Here is a 22,540-nt window from a genome sequence, read left to right on the forward strand (position 1 = left end):
AAGTTTACTTAAAATTACATTGTTAAATAAAAATAAAATGAATTAAAAAAGTAACAAAAATACTTTTTTTTCTAATTGCAGTGTTTTAAATATAACCTTTTTCTTTTTAATGAATGTATTGACCTCTAATGTTAAAAAAAAAAACATATTGCAATAATTATGGCCCCAATCCACTTTATTCATCTCCTGTGAGTGTTTTTTTTATCGGTGCTTAAGTGATGTTTACTTCCTTTCTAAGTGTCTCTTGAAAGTTGTTCCAGTCGGTTTATGAATGTTGTCTGTCCCAGGCTCGATCAGCCCCTACAGGCCGGCTCTCCACCCAACAGCTGCTTAGACTGGTTTAAAAGGCCTAATATGACAGCATGCAGCCTACGTACAGAAAAATGAATATTAATGCAGTCAATGTCTGAGAGCTACTTGCTCATTCTGATGACAGTGCAGCTTTGTGAATTAAATGTGAAAATAAAAGATTCCAGGAATTCAACAAATAACAGAGTGAACATGGGTAATATTTTACATTATTGTCAAGCTACATAAATATTACAATTGTGATGAATAGTTTCATCGTTGTGGTATAAAAGCATATTTGTGCCCATCCATTTATCTTATAGATGGTCAAATCTATGCTCAATATTGTGTTTTAGAGTTTCTTTCTTTTTACAGCACTTTTTTGTTTTTATAACGTAATATTTGTGACTAAAAATGTAACATACGCAGCAATTAAACATGCATTTTCAATTTTAGTGTGCAGTTTGTTTGTTTTTTTTACTGCGTAACACAAAGTGTGTCTGCAATTAGCTCACCAAAGTAGCTTCAGTATACTGTATGTTATTAGTATAATTTAGTTCTTGTACGCTGGACAGTGTAAGTTTAACCATAACATTTATTTGCCCAAGCAAAACCATGTGTTTATTCTTCCAGCTGTAGCTCAGGCTTTCTTGATGTGACAAATGTGTAGAGCTTAGTGCAGTTTTTTAGGCAAAGTAAGTGCATAAATTCCGCTATGTGATGTATAGTAGCTAGAATTTGATGAGCTGCCTCATGTGTTTTTGTCTTTCCTTCGATTTCCGAGAGATGACATGACCTCTGTTGAACCTGCTGGTCTAATAAACGGCGCTGTCTGGTGTGTAGGACCCAGCGAAAAAGGGAAGCTCCCGGTGAGAACTGAGGAGAGAGACTTTGCCCCCTCAACAGCTATCATGGATTGCAAAACCTTAATACTTTTCCTTTTTCTCTTCACGTTTATTTCCAGCGCAGAATTCATTATTCATCCGTCCAATGAAGGTAAGATAACGTCTGGAGTGCGAGACATAGGCTATTCTACCTCATCTCTGCTTCTACTGTAGCCTGTGATAGACTCTGTCTTTACAATTGACTTGCGCTGGACCAGACGGGGTTTTTATTCTGCTCGGCTTTGACAGGGAAAATGACATGATACCTGCTTTACCTCCTAAAGCTCATCCAATAAGCCGTGGCGAGTTCGATTATATTGGTTAAACGCTCGCTCGCTCGTTCACTTTATATCAGAGCTGCTGCTCCAAATGAACCGAATCAATAATATCGCAGTTCTGCGTGAGACGCATTGAATTGCTTGCGCGAGAAATAAGCTAGATAGAAAGATGCCGCTGCAAATTCAACTTTTAGTGCTGTTTATTGTTGCTTGTTAAGGTTACTTGAGCTGCGTGATAAAAGCATGTTTTTGAAACGATCGATCGGTTGGGAAAGCACGAACGCGCAACGACTGAGCGCGAAATCCAGTCCGAAAATCAACTGGTCATACCGCATAATCTTAAAATAGGCTATATATGTAAAGGCTCTTTGTGCATTTGATGCATTTTTAATTTCTTCATAATTAAGAAATTGCTCAATATTTTGTGGTTATCTTGTATGGAGAATAGTTATAAGGCATGTTTACATGCGCTGTAAGTTTGTGCGCCGAGTTTATTCAGTTGCACTGCGCTTTTGTTGTAATACGTGAAATACTTCAACTTATTGGATATACTTTGCTTCAAATGCGCCCTTTGGGTAAGCAGGCTACAATCGGCTGTCTGACATATTCAAATATCCAATATTCTTCTTTATTATTTTTTTTTAATTATTTTAACTTAAAGCACACGTTGATATTAACGTAAAGCATAGACATAGAAGTGTTTATATTTACTGTTATAAACTGCTTACAGCTGCGGTTGATTTTATGAATATCACTCAAAAATAATAGGTTACATTCGAGTTTATTGTTGCCGACGTTATTCCAGTTTATTCCAGTCTAATGCTAATCACACGATTAGTTATTAACTTAAATATTTTTGCACATGTGTTGACATCTTATATTTAAATTTTCAATCACATATGAGCTATTGGATAATCTGTACAACTACAGTAAAGGCCTACAAACTGATGCCATTTCAAATAAAGTGATCAAGTGACAGTACAATCGTTTTTAAAGTCAATAACTTTAAAATCCTAAGCATGTCAACTCTTGAAGCCAGCAAAGTTAGGTACAGATGCGCTCTATATATTTTTTTTTAACATGACAGTTGTTATTTCTAGGACACTGTATTTGTATTTTGACATCTAAACGTCCTTTGTGAAGCACTTTAAAAAGCGGCGGGGTCGAGATGTAGAGGCCTAAATAAGGGGTCAAGTCACCTTTATTTATATAGCGCTTTTAACAATACAGATTGTGTCAAAGCAACTGAACAGCAGTAGGGGGTGTGTTAAACACCCATAAATAAGGGGTGTGTTTTATTTATTTTTATATTTGCTTTATATGCGTGTTCACCCCGTTTTTATGTATCTTATGAATATCCCTAACTGTTTTGTTCACAGTGCATTGTTTGACCCGTTCAGAGCTATAAAGTATGTTTCTATAGTCGCTCGGGGTGAAACAAAAAAGAGAGACATGAGACTTTCTGTGTAGCCTATAGCCCGTCTATAGAAGTTTCCGTCAGTATTGTCACATATTCGATATATAGACCTGTTTATTCGCATTCCCAAATCTTCAGGTGCTCTTATAGCCTATATTTGGCCTAATTAGGGAAAAAAAAGAGACGGAGACATTCGTTAATCTCATTCAGTAGCCTAGGCTACTATTATGAAGCGATACAAAAGATGGAAATATTCGTTTAGTGGTGTGACTTGATGTTCGCAATGAAACACATTCAGGTCAATTTGCTATTATTGGGTTTAGAATTGATATTTTTGTATCAGAGTGTAGATCTTTGTGGAAAGATGTGTTTACATGCTGTCAACACGAAGGTGGACGATCTTTCTGATGTTTCACGACGTTTTAGCTGTCTGTTCTGAGGAACAGAGCGGCTTTTCTCTCTTATTATGATTTATGGGCTGTGAATTACCTTTTGCTGAAAAAAGTATGTAATGGGACGTGTTTTTCACCAGAGAGTGTCAGTATAGAGCCGCAGCTATTGATGTCATTTGGAGCCAAGTGCTTTCTTACAGCTTGCTGTCGCCTAATCAGCTCAGCTGTGGTGTTTATAATATCCTAACATGATCTGAATTAATAAACATAGTAGGTTTATTTGTTTTATTAACTAATATTGGACGTGTTAAGCGTCAGAGGCCAGTTTGATGACCTCTAGGTAATCACGGCTCACCTCCCGAAATTCATGCATTGACGCATCTCGATTGAATTATGATTTGATTCAAAAAGTAGTAGTTCAACTATACATTTCAAGTTCATATCAACCCCCTTTCTTAGAATAATACATGTACACAACGAGCATTACTTCAGAAAAAAAAAATCTTATGAGACTCATAAATCCTTTCAGAGTCAAATATGTGACTGAAAAGTTATAGCCTATGTCGATGCGAAGAGAGACTGAGTAGCCTAGCCTATTTCCCCCTTTTTTCAGCAAATAAACTCTAGTGGAGTTTGAAACATATTCATCTGTATTTATTTATTTCATTGTAATAATATTTCATCACAACTTTTCTTGGTTAACAAATCCCATGGACCTGGTTCTTGACCTGACACCAATGACTTTTCAGTTCAGGCTGAAACGGGCCGATTTACTACATGGGCCGTGCACTTTAACCCTTAACATCAGGTCGTAAAATAGGAATAATAATAATCAAAACTTTAAAGTAAAGTCTTTATTGCATGTAATGCATTTTAATGACCAAATCCTTGTGGAGCGCACCTCATTGCGACCTCATTCGTGTCGGTCACCGTGTGTGTTATTAGCATATGCGTGTTTAAAGATAGAGGATACAATATATGCGTATAAACACGTTACTATGTCAGTTTAATTTAATTGAGCAAAATTAAGCATTGAAATACATTTTAAAAGCTACAGCTGGCGTTTTTTTTTTCTATAAACGATTAAAAAGTTGGGGAACAATTGAAGTACTGAAAACTCTAGGCTACTTAACCGTAGCCTACAACATCTAAAAAAACACACACACACCTACTTGTACTACTACTACTACTAAATAAATAAATAAATATTGATTGGCTGATCAGTTGACCTCTGTAATTTAGGTATGTATTTTCTGTTCTGAATATCCAAGCAGCACAGTAATAGTCTAAAAATATTCTTGACTATTTTTACTGCATTTATCCTATAGGCTGTGTTTGAAAACAACAAAGGAACTTGAGGCCTACTTACACTGTCCTGTAGATGCACACAGCATGAAATCTCACTTTTTTTTTTCTCACAACAAAGTCTTGTTTATCTTTTTTTCTCTCTTGGGTAATTTATTATTTTTCTAATTTTTGAAATACAAATTATGTTCTGTTGCGACTGCTAATTGGTATTCATACTTAAAATATACAAATTAAACGTCACTGATTTAAAGTTTATTTAATAATAAACAGTGGCACATTTCTTAATCAGTAGCAGCGGGTTTAATGCCATTATATTATTTTTTTTTAATAAACAACACATGGCAGGAAAAAAAAACGGAATTGATATCATCTTTTTTTTTTGGATCTGGGCACACTGCCTAGTGAAACATACTTCTGTTTAAAGAAGAAAATTAATTTCTCTGCCATTTAGCCTGGCCTATGTGAGTCACGTTTGTGGTGGGTAAACCTTTGGGAGCAGTCTAGTGTAATGCATATCGCCTATCCTGTCGTCCGTATAGGCTACTCACGACAGACAGATTTCCGAGCATGTGGGATTACAGCGAACAGTTGACCACATCCTTACACGCCGATTTCAACTAAAACAACACTGAACTATCTCAGGAAATCTTCCCAAAGCCCATCAGCATCAGCTCCAGAATAGAGCATCTGCCAAAAACATAAATACAGACGTAAACGAATCATTCAACACAACTACGTTTCTAAGGTTTCCATTTTCTAACTTGTGGCCAAGATGGCGCAGTACGCAAGCCACAGCGCTCCTCTCGCTCAGACTACGACATGGTGTGGTGTGATGTCACGGTGCACTAGTTTCCAGACGGGACGGCTGATGTTTTTAGACGTTTGGAAATTTGCTTGCACATACAATCGCATCCAATGCATACCGTATCATCAATATAACCGTAACGTGTGTGGTTGTGCTGATGGGTGGATTTTGGACGGAGATGGTGGACAGAAAATCTGCAAGCATTCGGAGGGGCTGAGGCAGACACCCTGAGACTCGACTGAATTATTCATGGCGTAGAGGTTAATACTTCATTGCCATCGTGCCACTATGGGCGGAAGCTTCGATCAAGTTGCAGGACCTGCAATTTGCTATTGTTTTTCCATGTGTTTATTTTTGGTTTTTCGGATAGTTGAGTTGGGGAATTAGTAAACGCAAGAGCGCCAAATCCTGACAGCTCTTGAATCGAAAACCCAAAATGTGGTTTGACTTGAAAGGAAGCCATAAATCATAAGACTTACAAGTACTGACCTCTTGGTTTTGGGCTCCGTGGCGACCCTTGGTGAAGGTATAGGCCAGCTGCAGGGGAGGATCTAAAAGGGATCATTGGAGCAGCAGTGGATATTTTGGACACACATATCGTGGCCTCTTGTTCTCACTCGAAAATCCTTTGAAAATAATCCGCTGTGTTTCTTATACACCCACAGTCAGATTTTAATAAAGCCAGGCATCAGCTCCTCTGCTCTCCGAGGACCCGGCGGTTCTGAGGTGTTCAGACACCTGACTCTCATCTTAATTCAATAACAGATTTAATTAACTACCTGAGAGGTGAAGAGGACGGTGAGGAGAGAAGGCAGTGTGCCATTTACGAGCCATATGGTTCTCTTAAACCCATGCAAATCTCATTCAGATCATAATCGACAGCCGTGATCGCAGATATGTGTAACGTTAGTGGCTATTTTCGGCGAGTGCTGTATGCTATTCGCCTGAAACACAGTGAGATCCTAAGAATTATGTGACAAGGCAGTTGTAAAAGGGCGATTTGTAACACACTACATTTCTTCACAAACAAGATGTTGGAGCGATGATACTAATGCAGCATGTGACTTGTTGCCACATAGCATCCACTTTTCTTTTAAGAGAATTTAAAATAAAAATATGTACGAATTTTATTTTTATTTTATTATTTTTATTTTATTTCCCCTAGTTAATTTTATATGTTCCTGCATTCCTGCTCTGTAAATATAATGTATATTATATAAGGTAAATATAAATATACAAAAAAAAAATTTGATTTAAGTTGCTTAAATTAATTTTCACAACAGGACATTTCAACTCACCTATAGTATTTAATGTAAAATACCCATAATATTATATAAAAGTGAAATTATGATGCCTTTGACATTAAATAGCCTACTATAAGTAAAGATATGCATTTAAATTAAAAGGCATAATTTCACTTTTATATTGTATTATGAGTAACTGACATTAAAAACTGTAAGTATATATATCTGTTTAAATTATGTTACCCATAATATAATATAAAAAGTGAAATTATGATGCCTTTGAATTTAAGTGCATATATATATATATATACTTACAGTATTTAATATAAATTACTCATAATACGATATAAAAGTTAAATTATGATACATTTGAATTGATTGCATATCTATGCTTAATGTCAATTACTCATACTACAATATAAAAGTGAAATTATGATACAATTGAATTCAAATGCATATCTACACACAGTATTTAAAGTCAGTTACATATAATATGATATAAAAGTGAAATTATGATGCCTTTTAATTTAAATGCATGTCTATACTTACAGTATTTAATATCAATTAATCATAATATGAAAGTGAAATTATGATACATTTGAATGTAAGTGTATATTTTTATTTCTAGGTTGATTGATAAAGGTAATGGGGCATTTTCAATTCAGATTTCTTGTCTTTGTTAAATTCAATATTATGATCTCAATGTAAATATATGTGTGATACTATTACTCTTGGCACTTGTACATGTTTATTATACCATAGGTTTGTAGTAATTTGTGAGTTGTAAAGGAAAATGCGAATGAAATTACAATTGCCTCATACTGAAAGTTGCTAAATAAGTAATTCGTTATTAGTCGTGTAACCATTACATTTCACATTGAGCTGTTCTTAGATAGTTTGTGAATGAAACATTACCATTGTCTTTTTCACACCACTGTTACTGTGTGCGATCAATGTGCCATGTGCTGATGAAAGGAAAACAATAGCTAGTAGTGCAGGGATGATACAGTAGAGAGACTTGGCGGCCTGTGGTTGGAATCCTAGATTATTGTCTCGCTCCTGTATTGATTTACTTATTTGGTCTGGTGTGGTTGGTTGGATGAGATGGCCATTAGATCAGCTGTTCATAATCAGCCCTCTGTTTTGTGCTTGATGCTACACTTTTGGTAGAGAGGGTGGGAATGACGTTGGCTGTGATTTCCTTCTCTTACATCTGCAGAATTCGCCTCACCCATGTAGCTTTCTAATTTAATGGTCTCAAATTTCCCTGGTCGGCTCAATTTGAGATGCGGGCTCGGCTCATTGAGAAATTTAAATTGGAACCAACGGAGCTGGATGTGAGCTGCCATTATCTGACATAAGCAGATAGCTTTATTATAGTTAATAGGGATCATCTACAGTTTGAGAACAGCCAGCTGTTTTGCTAGCGCTTAGGTGCGCTGCCGTTTTCTGCTGGAATTTGATAATGGGGTCTGTAACAGACTGATATATAGACTAGAAGTCAAAATTATGGATGCACCTGACTGAATTTATATTTCTCGTGACATTAAAAATATTCTCATCTCCCATGGAAAAAATTAATAAAAATAAAAATAAATACTTCAAATTATACACAGGCAAATATAAATTGTCCATGTATGAATTTCTTTACAAAATAAAATTTAATTTAATTTAATTTAATTTAATTTAATTTAATTTAATTTAATTCGTAAAATTGCCCTATCGTATGATATTCTGTACAAAATTAAAATACAATTTTTTTTTGATAATTCGGTCAAGTAGATGCTATAAATGAAATCATTCATCTAATTGTTTTCATTTTTCTTTTTTATTTGTAATTTGATGAATGAAAAACAATAGACTATTCATAACAACTAAGCAAGTTTTAAAAAAAAGTTGAACTAATGAACTAATATTAAACAGGTTATTTTGGCTCAAAATTCACATTGTTCCCATCAATATTCCATTAAAATCTGCTTACTTGTCATATTTTGGTCTCTAAAAATGTCATAATTTAATTTAATGTAATTTAATTAAATTTAATTTAATTTAATTTGTAATTAAATTAAATTACATTACATTTATTTTAATTTAATAAATAGTTCAGTAATAATGATTTATAATAATAATATTATAATAATTATTAATAAAGTAAATAAATGATAAAGGTAAACAATGAAAAGTGCTCAGCATAAATGTGAACTTCAGTAAAAATCTCAAATATTAGATATGAAAAAATTTTGGTCACTAAAATATTACATTTGACCAGTGTTGTTGTTGTTGTTATTATTATTATTATTATTATTATTATTTCCATAATTAAAATCTGTTATTTTAACATTTTGATGACTTCTATTGTTCTAAAATCTGCAAAACAATAAATGCGTCAATAATAATAAATGTTGAAGAATGAGCAAGTGTGTCCAAATTTCTGACTGGTACTAGGAACAAATGTCTTATGTTTAGAAGGTGTATTGGACCTGACTTGGACATCATGTCACGCTTTGCGATAAGAAAATAAATACTGGCAATAAAGTATATGTTTCTAGGCTCTTTTAGAAAAGAAAGGTTTATGTCATCCATGTCCCATATGTCCATTTGTGGTTTGGCTGGATGTTTTCTGGCCGTCGCTGTAGGGAGAATGAGTGACACAGCTATTAGTAGGGGCCATAGACGCCATGCTGCGTGGCCCACATGTCAGCTGGGATTATGCGTTTACTGTACGCTGACGGAGGCTTTTGTTCTCTCTCTTTGTGCCTGTAGAAGCCTTGCTCAATCAAACAGGAGTCATTGTAATGAGAGCAGGAGACACTGAGATGTCAAGAGCTTGTCACGACCGTCCCCGCTGTAGCACGCCATGCAGCCAGCCAGCCATTTTTAATAATGCAGTAATATTTCCTTGCTGTCATCTCCCATTGTTTTAGTCTTCATTTTCCGTTGTTTTATTGTTGTTTACTTCATTTTAGTTGATTGGATTGGACAAGGATTTGATATTGTGTTTAATAAAAATGAAAATATCTACACAAACAGAAATAAATATTAAATACAAAGGCAGATACAGATTAAACAGTGTACAAGTTAAATAAAACAATCATAACACAAATAAAACAACATCTGAGAATTTTCAAATGTTTATATTGCATAAATTAGAAAAACATTAATAAGCAAAATATGAATGGCAAATAAAGAATTTGTCCTATACATATATTTGTTTTTGATTTATATTATTTATAAATAAATAAATATATGTTTTGAAATGTGGTGAAAACAAATATATTTTATATCTCCAAATAAATAACAAAATAATTGCCTATATATATTGTTATCTATTTTATTTAATCTATTTATTTAGGATTGACTAAAATCATATGTTATGGTATGATTAGTCTTATATCGCATTATTTGGATTTATCATATATATCATGTAGTTATTTTTGTATAAATATTCAATAAAATAGTGAAATAGTGAAATACAAATTGCAAAATATATTGTTAGGACAAAGTTAACTGCCAAACTGTTTTGGAACAAAATGTATTGTGAAAAAAAAGGATATTTTAAAATTAAATAAATGTTTAGTAATTTCATTAATTAAAGTTTTTATACCAATAAAGTTATATTAGTGAGAAAATGTAGCATTTTGCTTTGTTTTGAGGTGACATAGTTACGTGTTACATTTACATTTATAGTTTTAACAGTAAATTATGCAATAATTAGTAACTAACCCTAAACCAAACCCTAACCCTAATCTTGCAGTTACTCAGTATTTATTTTTGTAATTACACAGTAACAACATCACCTTAAATGAGGGTTAAATGTATAAAAAACACAATCATGTTCTAGCTGTAATCTTTATCCAATCTATAATCAACACACCGCTTTAATATATTGAATCCTTTCAGGCGGTGCTTGTCAGATAAAAGAAACCATTTGTGATTTGTTCGCTTTGTTAAAGATGTCTATCAGTGAAATAATACTCTCAAACACACAAGATCAGCGATGGGTCAGCCGTTAAAGATCCCGTCATGCACGGGGTAACGAGGGTAACTTTTCTCTGGCCGTTAAAGCTCGTGCGGCTAACTGAAAAATACTGGGTTGAAGGATGAGTTTGTTGACTCTGTTGTTTGTTTAATTGGATTGTGGCATAAAGCAGTGCAGCTGAGTAAATACTGTGTTGATGGGGACGCTGCACACTGAGAGGGGGTGAAACCGGATCTGAAAAGGGCTAACTGCTTATTTGTTTCTCTCCCCTTCTCTCTTTTCTACAGTGAACCTTTTGGACTCCAAAGCAAGCCAAGGGGAGCTGGGCTGGATATCATCCCCATCCCACGGGGTGAGTGCTGCAGACCTAATCCATATTCTTTAGTGGAAAAGAAGAGAACAGAGATTTTGTGCTGTGAGGATGTTGTTGGGGAGCCAAAATGTTGCGTGCAGTTTTTGGGGCATTTATTATTTTGAGTTCAGTTTCAAAAACTGATATGATTTTGTTTGGATAATTTTGCAAAATATTTAGGGGCTTGAAAATTATTGTGTATACACTAACATTTATTAAGAGTTTAACTGATAAAATTAGAATTGCATTGCATTTTTAATTTTTAAATACTAATGTATACCCCTGAAAATGTATTTTTACCGGTGAAAGTCTGAAATGATTATAATTTGTCTGTGTTTTTTTTTAATGGTCTTTTATGCTCACCAAGGCTGCATTTATTTGATTACAAATATAGTAAAAACAGTAATATTGTAAAATTTGTTTGCAATTTAAAAACTGTTTTCTATTTGAATATATTTTAAAATATAGTTTATTCCTGTGATGGTCAAGCTGAATTTTCAGCAGCATTACTCCAGTCTTCAGTGTCACGTGATCCTCCAGAAATCATTCTAATATGCCGATTTGCTGAAACATATATTATGTTTCTTATTATTTTCAGTATTGAACACAGTTTTTGAAAAGAAACCTGAAAAGAAATAATAAGAACCATTATTAATAATTGGGCACCAGAAATAATTGATAATAAATGAGTGTCAAATATTAAAATCATTAGCACATTTACATATATCAGCATATGAAAATGATTTGCATAATAGACTGATTTCTAAAAGATCATGTGACACTAAAGACTGGAGTAGTGATGCTGAAAGTTCAGCTTTATATAACAGGAATAAATTACAATTTAAAATATACAGTATTCAAGTAGAAAAAGTATTTTAAATGTAAACAATATTTGATCAAATAAATGGTAAGCATAAGAGACTTCTTTCAAAAAAAACATAAAAAGAAAATCTTAATTATTCCAAAACTTTTGACCATTTATATATAAAAATACAGACAACATATATTATAAACATTAAAAGCAAAGTATGAGAATACTAAGACCAAAGATATGTTTTTCTTGTCAGCGTACAGCAAGTCAAGGTACTTTATTTGTGTTGTCAAAACCTCAAGGTCGCAGCTTCCGATAATAACCATGTTTATTTGTCGAGCTGCACAGGTATTGGTCTCAAGGGTTACTCGGACCAAACCGTTCTTTAAACTGTATTATGTGTTAAAATGACTTGCTGGCAGTTGCTAAAGGTAATCCAGTAATTTGTTCCATATAGCTGCCAAACCTTGTTTCCCCTCGTTCTTTTTCACTGTTGGCACAGTAAAACATAAAGCTTCCCTTTCTTAGAAGCAAGGGAGAAGAAAACGAACAAGAAAAAACATGAAGCAAAAAAACAAAAAGGTCATTTGCATCTTATATTAAGTGCTTTTTAATGTAGAGTGCGTTTATGGAAAATTGAGTAATTGCACTAGTTTGCTAGATTCATTTCTAAATGTTCATAAGTTCAACAGAGAAAGCATCGTTAATCTGTACAATAGCCATAAAGGTGATTTAGAATGAAAAAGGAAATCCCTCGCAGATACGCGCTGAATGCTCTGGGATTTATTAAGTCGGCGTGTAGCCTTTGTCGCGATTACAGCGAAGATCAGGTTCTCAAGGTGAATTAACTCTAATTACTCAGGACTCCCTAGTTTGGAGCGATAAGCATTTTGCCCTGAAAGTTATGCCCTCAAAAATGATTTCAAATAATGTGCCGCCGCAGCGCTGACACTGACGGATGGGCCGCCCGCCTTCTGCCAGTGTAAGCACAAATCGGCCCGGTTAAAGCAAATTAAGAGCTAAAGCACATCGGACGCTCCCTGTGCGGCCGCTCGCTCAGATAAGGCCAGTAAATATAAACCGGCCCTGCGCAGACAGCTCTTTAAACACGCAGCACTGTTTATTACAGCCTCTCCAAATTGCATCAGGCCTCAGCCTGGGATTCATTACCCAAGGCAGTCGGAAAGAGCGACTTTGCTGTGGCGTCTGTGGAGATGCCGATTAGAGCTTGATTGGTGGTTGAAGGTTTGGGGTTTGGAATGCCTCGTTTCTCTAAAGCTGTTTTAGCTCAGGAACAGAAGGAGAAGTGCAAATGGATCTCGAACACTGGCTTGGCTTGGCATTGTTTTTAATTCCATTTAAGATTTTTGAATGAATAATAGGATTGATCTGTCGCACTGGGAGTATTGGTCGCTGTGCTGGATCGCAGGCCAGAAATGTAAATATTCTGGGCTGCAAATATTTTTCATTGTTTTAAAATAATTTTCTTTGGTTTGGGTGGCAGAACTAGTTTTTGAAGTATGTAGAAATATCTATTCATACAGTGTAAAATCTTCATTTAGAATTGATTGGTTTGACTAAAATTATGGTATGAGTAGTCTTATATCATGTTTATTGGATTTATCATATGTATATCATGTAGTTATTGTAGTATAAATATTCAATAAAAATATTTAGGGGAGAGTGAAATCTTTTTTTAGGACAAAGTTAACGGTGAAAATGTTTTCGAACAAAATGTGTTGTTAAAAATGCAACACAAATTAATTTTTAAATATATATATATATTTAGTTTTGCATAATATTTTACTTTTTCCTCACACTGTATATTTTAAACAAACTATATATACAGTATATATATATATATATATATATATATATAGTTTGTTTGTTTAAAATATATAGTGTAAAATATATAATGTGTCACTATACACACAGACAGACAGATAGATAGATAGATAGATAGATAGATAGATAGATAGATAGATAGATAGATAGGATAATTCAGCAAATCTAATGCTACAATTCTTAATTTTTCTATTTTATTTGTAATTCGATGTATGCAAAACAATAGATTATTCATAAAAACTGAATAAGTCATCTGTGCTGAGTTAAAAATGAAAACTCAAAGCAATACAACTAATATAAGACAGATTGTTTTGACTCAAACTTCATCAGCATTCCTTAATAACCTACTTCCTCATCTTATTTTGGTCTCTTAAAAATCTGGAGTAGAAGCCAGAAGATCTGCTGTGTCGTAGCATAATCGACTGAGACAGAACAGGCAGCAAACACAAAATTTTCATTATGCGTTTCTGAAGTCACACTCTGCCAGCGCCTGCAGCGAAAGACAATATTTCCAACATGATGCTAAAACTCATTTAGTCCCCCCCCGAAAGGAATCTGTGAAAGGTCTCCAGCTGTACAAAGTGCAAAGAAAACCCCCTCTATAAAGGTGGATTAGCACGTCATATGGCCGCAGCGGGGTGAACGGGCAGCACACAATGTGTTATGGTTCCTCTGTGGTAAAAGCTGTGATGAAAAGGTATTGACTGATAGGGTACAGTTGTCGTTGTGACCTAGTGCAAGAAATCTTAGATGGTGAAGCACTTGTCATTTCTAGTGTTTCCTGCTGTATTGTGGGAATGGGGTGGGCTCACGGGCCTCACATATAAACATAAGTCTTTTTCAGTTCTCTTTTTGGAGTGATTTGTGTCTTCAATTTAGTTTGGAAGCTGTATTTCTTTGTAATATAATATGGATGAGTTTATGATTCTTGAACGGTTTTGGTAAGCTGATTTGAAACTAGCTTCTCAAAATACAAGCTGCACATAAATTAAAGTAATTTAGTAAGCTACACTTAAGTAGTTAGCAGCACAACAACCAATCAATCAAACCAATCAAATAGCTATCTACACTAACTCTATGTAGGGTGGCAATATATTTGTTTAATTACGTCAGATAATATATTGTTAAGCTTTCTTTCTTTCTTTCTTTCTTTCTTTCTTTCTTTCTTTCTTTCCTTATTTCTTTCCTTCTTTCTTTCTTTCACTTGTAAAAAAAGAAGTGTGCTTAATTGTACTGAATGTGCATTAGTAGTGTTCTTCATCTCTTTAAAGTATACTTTAGAAAACTGTACTCGCAGACAATAGTAAATAAAAGGAATAAAAGGCCACTTATTTAGTTTAATTGTATTTTTTAAATTGTAATTTTTATGGTCAATATTTAAAGTCAATATATTTTAAATGAAGTAAATTACAACGTAATCATTATAAATGTGTAATTACAAATATATTTAAATACATGACATAAATAGAAATGACATTAATCATTTAATATTTTTATATTTACCATAAATGCTTGTCAGTACATTCAGCAGTAAACTTTAACCATATTTCAAAGTCAACAGAATTATGAAATGACATATGAAGATGTAATTAAGTCCTATTTAAGTTGGTCAAAAAGCACTCTAAAGTTCAGCTAATTTCATTTAATATAAATTTAAACTATAATATGTTTTCATTTAATTGCAAATAATGAAATTAAGTGTCTGAACACATTACATTCAGTTTGCACTTAAGTATATTCTTTGGAAGTATATTATTTTCATATTCTTTTTAAAGTACTGGTGTACTTTTTTTTCACAAGGGGTCAGAGCAGTGTTTATTTAGCTAGCATTTTGCTATCTTTTTTTTCTTGACCAATTTGTTTACATGAAGTGATTTCAATAAAATGCATAATACTTCCCATCTGTATATGCGAGAACATTTCTCAACAGTGTGTTCGAGCATTAAATCATTTTGCGATACACTTTGACAAAACCCATTGATCTAGTATTTTGTCACTGCTACTCGAAAAGCTACTGTTATGCTACCGAAAATTGTAATTAGGTTATTTGGGATGCTATATTAGTTAATTGCTCCCCAACACTGTTACTGAGTCGGTAAAACCAATGTTGAATTCATTTAGATGGTTTCCAAAAGAGAAAAAAAAATCGCTAAGGACGGATAACAAAAGCTAGCATTAGTTTATCTCTAGTTAAATTGTGTCACTTACACTTTTATTCCACTCAAGCTTTGAACAAAGTGTATTTGCAGTGGTATCGAGCCCTCAGAGCACAGTTGTCTGAGCTCAGTCAGAGCTTTGTTTGTGTCAATTAGTACAAATATGTAGTTGACAGCGAGCAGCCATCTCCTCCAGATACTCATTTCCTTTGCTAGATCTCCTGTGAACACATAAGTGCATCTTTTCCTCCGTGCCCGCTCCGGCATCCCGGCGTTCAGACTCTAATGGAGTCCTCGCGAACAGAATCCACTCTAATTTTGTCCGTCATAATGAAGAGAGCGAGATTTGATCGAGAAACCGTGTGCACCCATTCAGGAAATGTGCATGCGATGCCAGCGAAAGCCAGCAGTATATGTCAGTCTTCGCTAACTAATGCAATTCCATTGTAATACGAGCGAGAGGAGGATTATAATTTTATTACATATCTGTCTGAAACATAAGCTCTGCTCCACTTTGTCCACAAGTGCCAGGGAATCTATTAGTTTAAAGAACCAGTTGGCCTGTGTGCACACTGAGTGTACACAGGGGGGAGTTGGGCCGCAGCCCTGCCAACTGCTGATTTCCTCGTTTCTCTGCTGCTTTCCTTGCTGGAGGGGGATTACTATTGTAAAGTGATATTCGGAGAAACCTAAAGTCATCTTCGGTCTGCCCGTCGAGTGTAAAGTTGCAAAGCGCAAGGCTGACGTCTCCCGCTGTGGAGAAGGAAATACAGATTGGTGTCCAATAGCTCTTGGAGAAATCAATGTGGCCTTTAGAAGCTGCTGTCCATAAAAGAGATATCCAGACAGGGCTTTTACAGTTTTTCCCTCTCTATAACCGGGTGGTATGTGTTATAAAGCAAAGTTATTTGAAAGAGATTGGCTTGGTCTATGTTGATGTCATTCATGGCAGCAGACAGTCCATGTAATACACTATTCTCAAGTGTGTGTGATTTACACATCGTATATGATGTTTCATTTATTTTGGCAGCCGTGGTTGCAGTACAGTCGTTCTCTATCCAGTTTGATAATGCGGTACAACCCAGGCACCTGGACTTCATTTGAAGCATCGGCTATGCTGGTGAACGCAAGTAAATAGCTCACAAAATGCAGCTGAGACAAATGACCGGCTAAAATCTCCACTGATTTATTTCAATTTGCATCATATTTGTTCACTTCGCAAGTTCATAAACACAATATCAGAAGCAGATTCCATTGTTCTGTAATCATAACACCTCATTTAGATCCTGCTTTATTCCAGATTTACACAGAATCGGGAAGCATGTTATTCATAAAATACTGTACTGCCTTTTGCTTGTTCGTTTATTAAATGCTTTGGCTAATTTAATAATGCTTTCAGCTAGCAGTTTAAGTGCATTGCTCTCAGCTCCATTCAACACATTTTATCATGTTTAAATCCATTCTGCAGAATTCCAATGATTTTATCTTAATCAGCTTAAAATGTGAAGAAGAAAAAAAATGATTTGGACTGGCCTAGCTATCGCTTAACTGTTGGTGAGCCAGCTGAAAAGAGGTCAAGGTAAAACTAATTCTGGAATGAAGTATAAAAAAATAAAAGTAAAAAAAAGGCATGAAAGAAAATTCACATCTATTGTCTAAATTAATGTTATTGAACTTATTGTGAAAGATCCATCCATGCATGTGTTGCAGTTCATTAAAAAAAAAAAAAGCCCCGCCCTTGTCTTAAAACTGTAAATATCTGGGTGAAATATTAAGCCACATGACCTGAGGCAAAGTAACATTAATTTTTTTATGACTTTTTTTCCATTGTAGTTTATGCACGTTGTCTTAAGTATGTAGTATTCACATACTATGTACAGTATATATATATATATATATATATATATATGTGTGTGTGCACTTTAATTGTGCAGAATAAGTAATACATAGTCAAATAATAAAATTATTAGTTAATAGTGCTGAAGTTCAACATAAGACATACTGAAGTATATTTGATTGTGCTAAAGTGGAACTATTGCAAGTTTAGGTTCACTTTAAATATCTTGCTTTTAAAGACCGATATTATTCAAAGCTCATACAATCCTCATCAATAGTGATATTAAAACACATTTTAGGCTTAATATTAAGAAATGTGCAATGTACACAAGTAGTACTTCAGATAAAGTTTAATTATAATTTTCAGATCAGTAAGTCTCAAGCGATAAGTCAGTAAATATGTTAATAGATTTGAACTATGTTTAGTATGAAATAAATGTATTTTAAACATATTTTACTAGGGTAAGTATGCAATATCCCAAAATGTTCATTAAAATATGTGGATGGCATGCCAGCTGTCAGTGAGTTCAATTAGTTTGCTTTACTTCCAAAATAAAGGCTGTGTATCTAAACAATAAGATGCAAAACAATATATTAAATTCTTGAGATCTTAACAACGTGCTGAAAAAAAAGCTCCTTTTGGGATGTTTCATTAAGCACCCTCGCAGTTGAAACACAAATAGGCAATTCTTCAGTCTGAGGGCACACTTGTTCTGCTGGGTAATGAACAGCTCGCAGCCACTCCAGAGGCCTTGTCTCACTCAGCCAAGGGCTTTTATAAACTTCAGCTTGACGGAGAGCCATATAGTACTCCATTATTGTAAAAGAAAACACTGCCTCTCAGTTCATCATTTATTTTGCTTTGTGTACGTTAAACCTCAAGACTTCTGGCCGCATTGTGGCTTCGGACACCCTTAGTGACAAAACATTATTATTTGTCAGGCTCGCTTTACAAGGGAGAGAACGCAGAGTGGAGGGCCTCGTTAATTATGTCCCACATTAATTATCCAAACAGGGGAGATATTAATTGGAAACGATTCATTATTCCAAATGTGTTTGAGAAATAAATAACCTCGCCTCTCAGGTGTTTTACATTCGTCTCGGTTCCGTTGAAATGCAGGAGAACAGTAGCCGTTCGTTTCTCTCGGAATAGATATGATTAACTTCTTTCTCTTTTTGCAGTGGGAGGAAATTAGCGGCGTGGATGAGCACTACACACCCATCCGGACCTTCCAGGTGTGCAACGTGATGGAATACAGCCAGAACAACTGGTTGAGGACCAACTGGATTCCTCGCAATTCTGCACAGAAGATCTATGTGGAGCTCAAGTTTACCCTGAGAGACTGCAACAGTATTCCCATGGTCCTGACCTGCAAAGAGACGTTCAACTTACACTACCTGGAGACTGATGAAGACCAGGGAAGTAAGTTTCGCGAACACCAGTTCTCCAAAATAGACACCATCGCCGCCGATGAGAGTTTTACTCAGATGGACCTGGGCGACCGCATCTTGAAGTTAAACACAGAGGTCCGTGAGGTAGGACCCATGACTAAGACGGGCTTTTACCTGGCTTTCCAGGACGTGGGAGCCTGCGTGGCCCTAGTTTCGGTGCGGGTGTACTTTAAAAAATGCCCTTTCACGGTGAGGAACCTGGCTATGTTTCCCGACACGGTACCCACGGACTCACAGTCACTCGTGGAGGTTAGAGGCTCATGCGTCAACAATTCCAGAGAGGAGGATCCGCCAAAAATGTACTGCAGTACCGAGGGAGAGTGGCTGGTGCCTATTGGGAAATGCCTCTGCAACATAGGATACGAAGAACGGGGAGTCGCTTGCCAAGGTAGAGTTTTCCTCTCACATGCACACTTTTCCCCTTACAGTGCCTTTTTCATTTCACGGCCCATTTTCTTCCTTTCATCAGCGTAATGTACTAGCACCAGATCTGTAGACAGCGGCTCTAAATGGGACAACTGAGTGTGTCTCTGGAATACCATTCATTTGTTTATGCTGCTCATTGTCTGTAATATTTCTAAACTCCATGGTGAGTTGAGTATCTGTCCCGTGCTCGGAGTGCAAATCGATTCTTCCCAGATACGGACACACCTCTGATCTTTCAGCCGTGCTTTGGAGAAGGGAATATGAGAGTCTTGTGTAAGCGAGGACAGAGGAGATCTGTGGTGCAGACCCCCTTAAAGGGCAGCTTGAAGCAGTTAAGCTTGTGAAACACTTCTCTGCATCACCTCATCAGACACACAAATAGATGCAAGTTAGTCATTGAAGAGGGATAAGTGTGTGTGTGTGTGTGTGTGTGTGTGTGTGTGTTTGATGTGAAGCATATGAGACTTTCGCTGCTTTATGTGGACATTTTTAGAGTCTAAAAACACAGATTCTCTTTATGGACTCATATTTAAACATTTTCAACTGATGAAAGAGAATCTCTTGGCAGTCTTCCTTTAGGGCCTTTCACACCGCGGGAACCTTTTCATAGTGCCAGAACTAATTGTGGAACTACCCACTTTTTGGCGTTTTCGCACCGCCGGAACTGGGTGCGACTTTAGTACCGGACTGCCTTTTTCGAGAACCAAATTAGCTCCTACTCCGGAGCAGGGTCTAACCAGCACAACTGGTACTAATCGTGACGTAAGTAGACATTGATTGGCGAAACGCGTATGAAAACGCCCTCACCCGCCATGATTTAAAACGCCGTGTAAACATACTGTAAACATTGTGTCAACTTATTTCGCAAGTATGGAGAACAGCGATAGATGGACGGACGCTGAAGTGCAGGCACTTGTAGCAAATGTAGCACTGCCAGTTGTCGTTGTACATTCTTAGTCCTCCTTTCCGTTCTTTCAATCGCTTTACGTATACGTCGACTTTCCATGTCCATTATTGTGAAACCCACGAGACACAACAAAAACACAGCTCTGATCACAGCGTCCTCCATCCTCCTGTTGTTAATGTTGTTCTACGTTTCTGTTGTTGAACGCCGCGCACAAATGACGACGCTTACGTCACTTCTTAGTACACACTCTCGGTGCGAATGCAACCCTTTAAATGGTACTGGGAAATAGTTCACGCAAAATCATCCCAGTACTTTAGTACTGTACATTTAGCTCTGGAACTAAAGCGGTGCGAAAGGCCCTTATGTCTTGCATTACTTTCAGAATATTAGAGTTGTGATGCTAGAGTTTTGGGTGTAAATGTAAATCACAGAGCAGGCTAAAGGAAAATATCTGTGGAAATATCGTACTGTTAGGGGGTACAACATCTTATACCTGGGTCACTCCTAACTATTCACGCCTTAAAGGTTCGTAGTAGTACCCTAAGGTACTACTCTGCATTCTTTCAGTGCATATCTTAAGATACTACCAGTGTAGTCGCTAGGGATTCTGGGCCCATTGCACAGAATGTGCTATATGGGGCCCCCTCAAAGTCACGTTCAGTGGTGGGGGGCCCAACTCAGCTTCTGGTCCTATGCACTCTGTCCCCTTTTTCCCTCTGGTAGCTACGCCCATGGGTGCTACTCTAAGGTACTAATATGCAACTTTAGGGGTAGATAAGGCACAAAGTATTCCTTTAAGGTTACTGTCCCAGTGACAAGTTGTTGTAACTCTAAAGAAAGGGTATCCAAACTTGCTCCTGAGTACCAACGTCCTGCAGAGTTTGCTCCAACTTGCCCCAGTGCATCTGCCTGGAAGACCTTGATCAGCTGGTTTAAAGGTAACTTCAAAAGATAAATTTTTAAAAATGTCCTCTATGTTTGACTCCATTTGGGGTTCTATTTTCATTTTTGAATTTAAGAATACATCCTGAATGTCCCATAAGGCAGCTTGCTTTCCCTTTACAGTATTTGGGTCAGAACCGCAGTACTTTTGCACCATTGATGTGAGTGCAGTAGTTTAAGATTAAGTATTTGTCCCTTTTGAATTTACCGTCCAAACTTTACATGCACAAAACCCCATTCGTGTTTGTCTGTCGCAGATTCTTTGAAGGAATGCAGAGCTTCTCTCAAACAAAATTTATTCAGAGGGGAGAAGTCATGAGAAATAGTCAGGAACATGCTCAGGAATGGGAATGCAATCAATAGAGGTTTAGTCCCACAAGTTAGACTGTTTTGCATTTTGTAACAACTTTGAACTCTACTGTACTTCACATATTCATTTGAGACCACCTTCTCAAACAGACTTGGGGCAAATTTGGAAATCTGTTTTCACCCCAACAACCACAAAAGGCTTTAGTGTGAAAGCATCCTGAGAACATTTTGTCTGGTGTGTAAATGTGTACTGTAGGTCTTGCTGTGGTTGAGGGAGCTGATAATAGATTGGCTGGCAGCTGGCTTGAGCGCTTCAAGTCCTCCCCATTGTATTATTTGAGTTAAGCCATCTCCCTGGAGAAATCACTTCTGCTCTTCATAAAATGCTCTGTGTCTATCCTTGACTCCAGCACTACCCAGAGATTTTTAAGAATTTCGCCATGCTTTCTGTCCAGCTGTACTCATCTTGATGTGAGAGTATCCCTGATTGCCGGCTTGTGTTCAGTTAGACGTCTGTGTTTGTGTGTGTATTTATGTGTCTGTTATGGAACACTACACTGTATGTGGAACAGCTGCAAAATGGGTCATGAGGGTGTTTACATCAAGATGCATCTGAAACTCGCATGCCATAGGCAAAGTGATGAGAAAAACAAGACCACACTACAGTTTTCACTGCTCTTAAAAAAAGTAGGGTATGCTGTTATCCCTGAGATTTTATTAACCATAGCAATGATGGGCTGAACTTAACCTCTTGTTCTAGTGTTATTATTGGCCGTGTAACTGGCAGACAGTGGTTAAATCATTAAGAGTCCGTCACCTCTGACCTTGTGCTTAACTTATTTAAATAATACTTAAAGGTAAACGAGAGTATATAAACTATATATATATATATATATATATATATATATA

The 22,540-nt window shown here is 36.1% G+C and overlaps 1 protein-coding gene across 1 annotated transcript in view; it reads left to right on the top strand.

The window, feature by feature from the left end:
• Positions 1-1,186: 1,186 nt before the first annotated feature.
• LOC107663992 (ephrin type-A receptor 3-like) overlaps positions 1,187-22,540 on the top strand; it is a 142,841-nt gene continuing 121,487 nt past the window's right edge. Inside the window, exons 1-3 of the mRNA XM_016454436.1 lie at positions 1,187-1,284; positions 10,883-10,947; positions 18,778-19,435. Coding sequence (XP_016309922.1) covers positions 1,200-1,284; positions 10,883-10,947; positions 18,778-19,435 — 808 coding nt within the window. The 5' untranslated portion in view covers positions 1,187-1,199. The remainder of the gene's footprint in view (positions 1,285-10,882; positions 10,948-18,777; positions 19,436-22,540) is intronic.

This window comes from Sinocyclocheilus anshuiensis, unplaced genomic scaffold, assembly GCF_001515605.1.
Source record: "Sinocyclocheilus anshuiensis isolate Anshui unplaced genomic scaffold, SAMN03320099.WGS_v1.1 scaffold247, whole genome shotgun sequence".
NCBI classification, from domain to species: Eukaryota; Metazoa; Chordata; class Actinopteri; order Cypriniformes; family Cyprinidae; genus Sinocyclocheilus; species Sinocyclocheilus anshuiensis.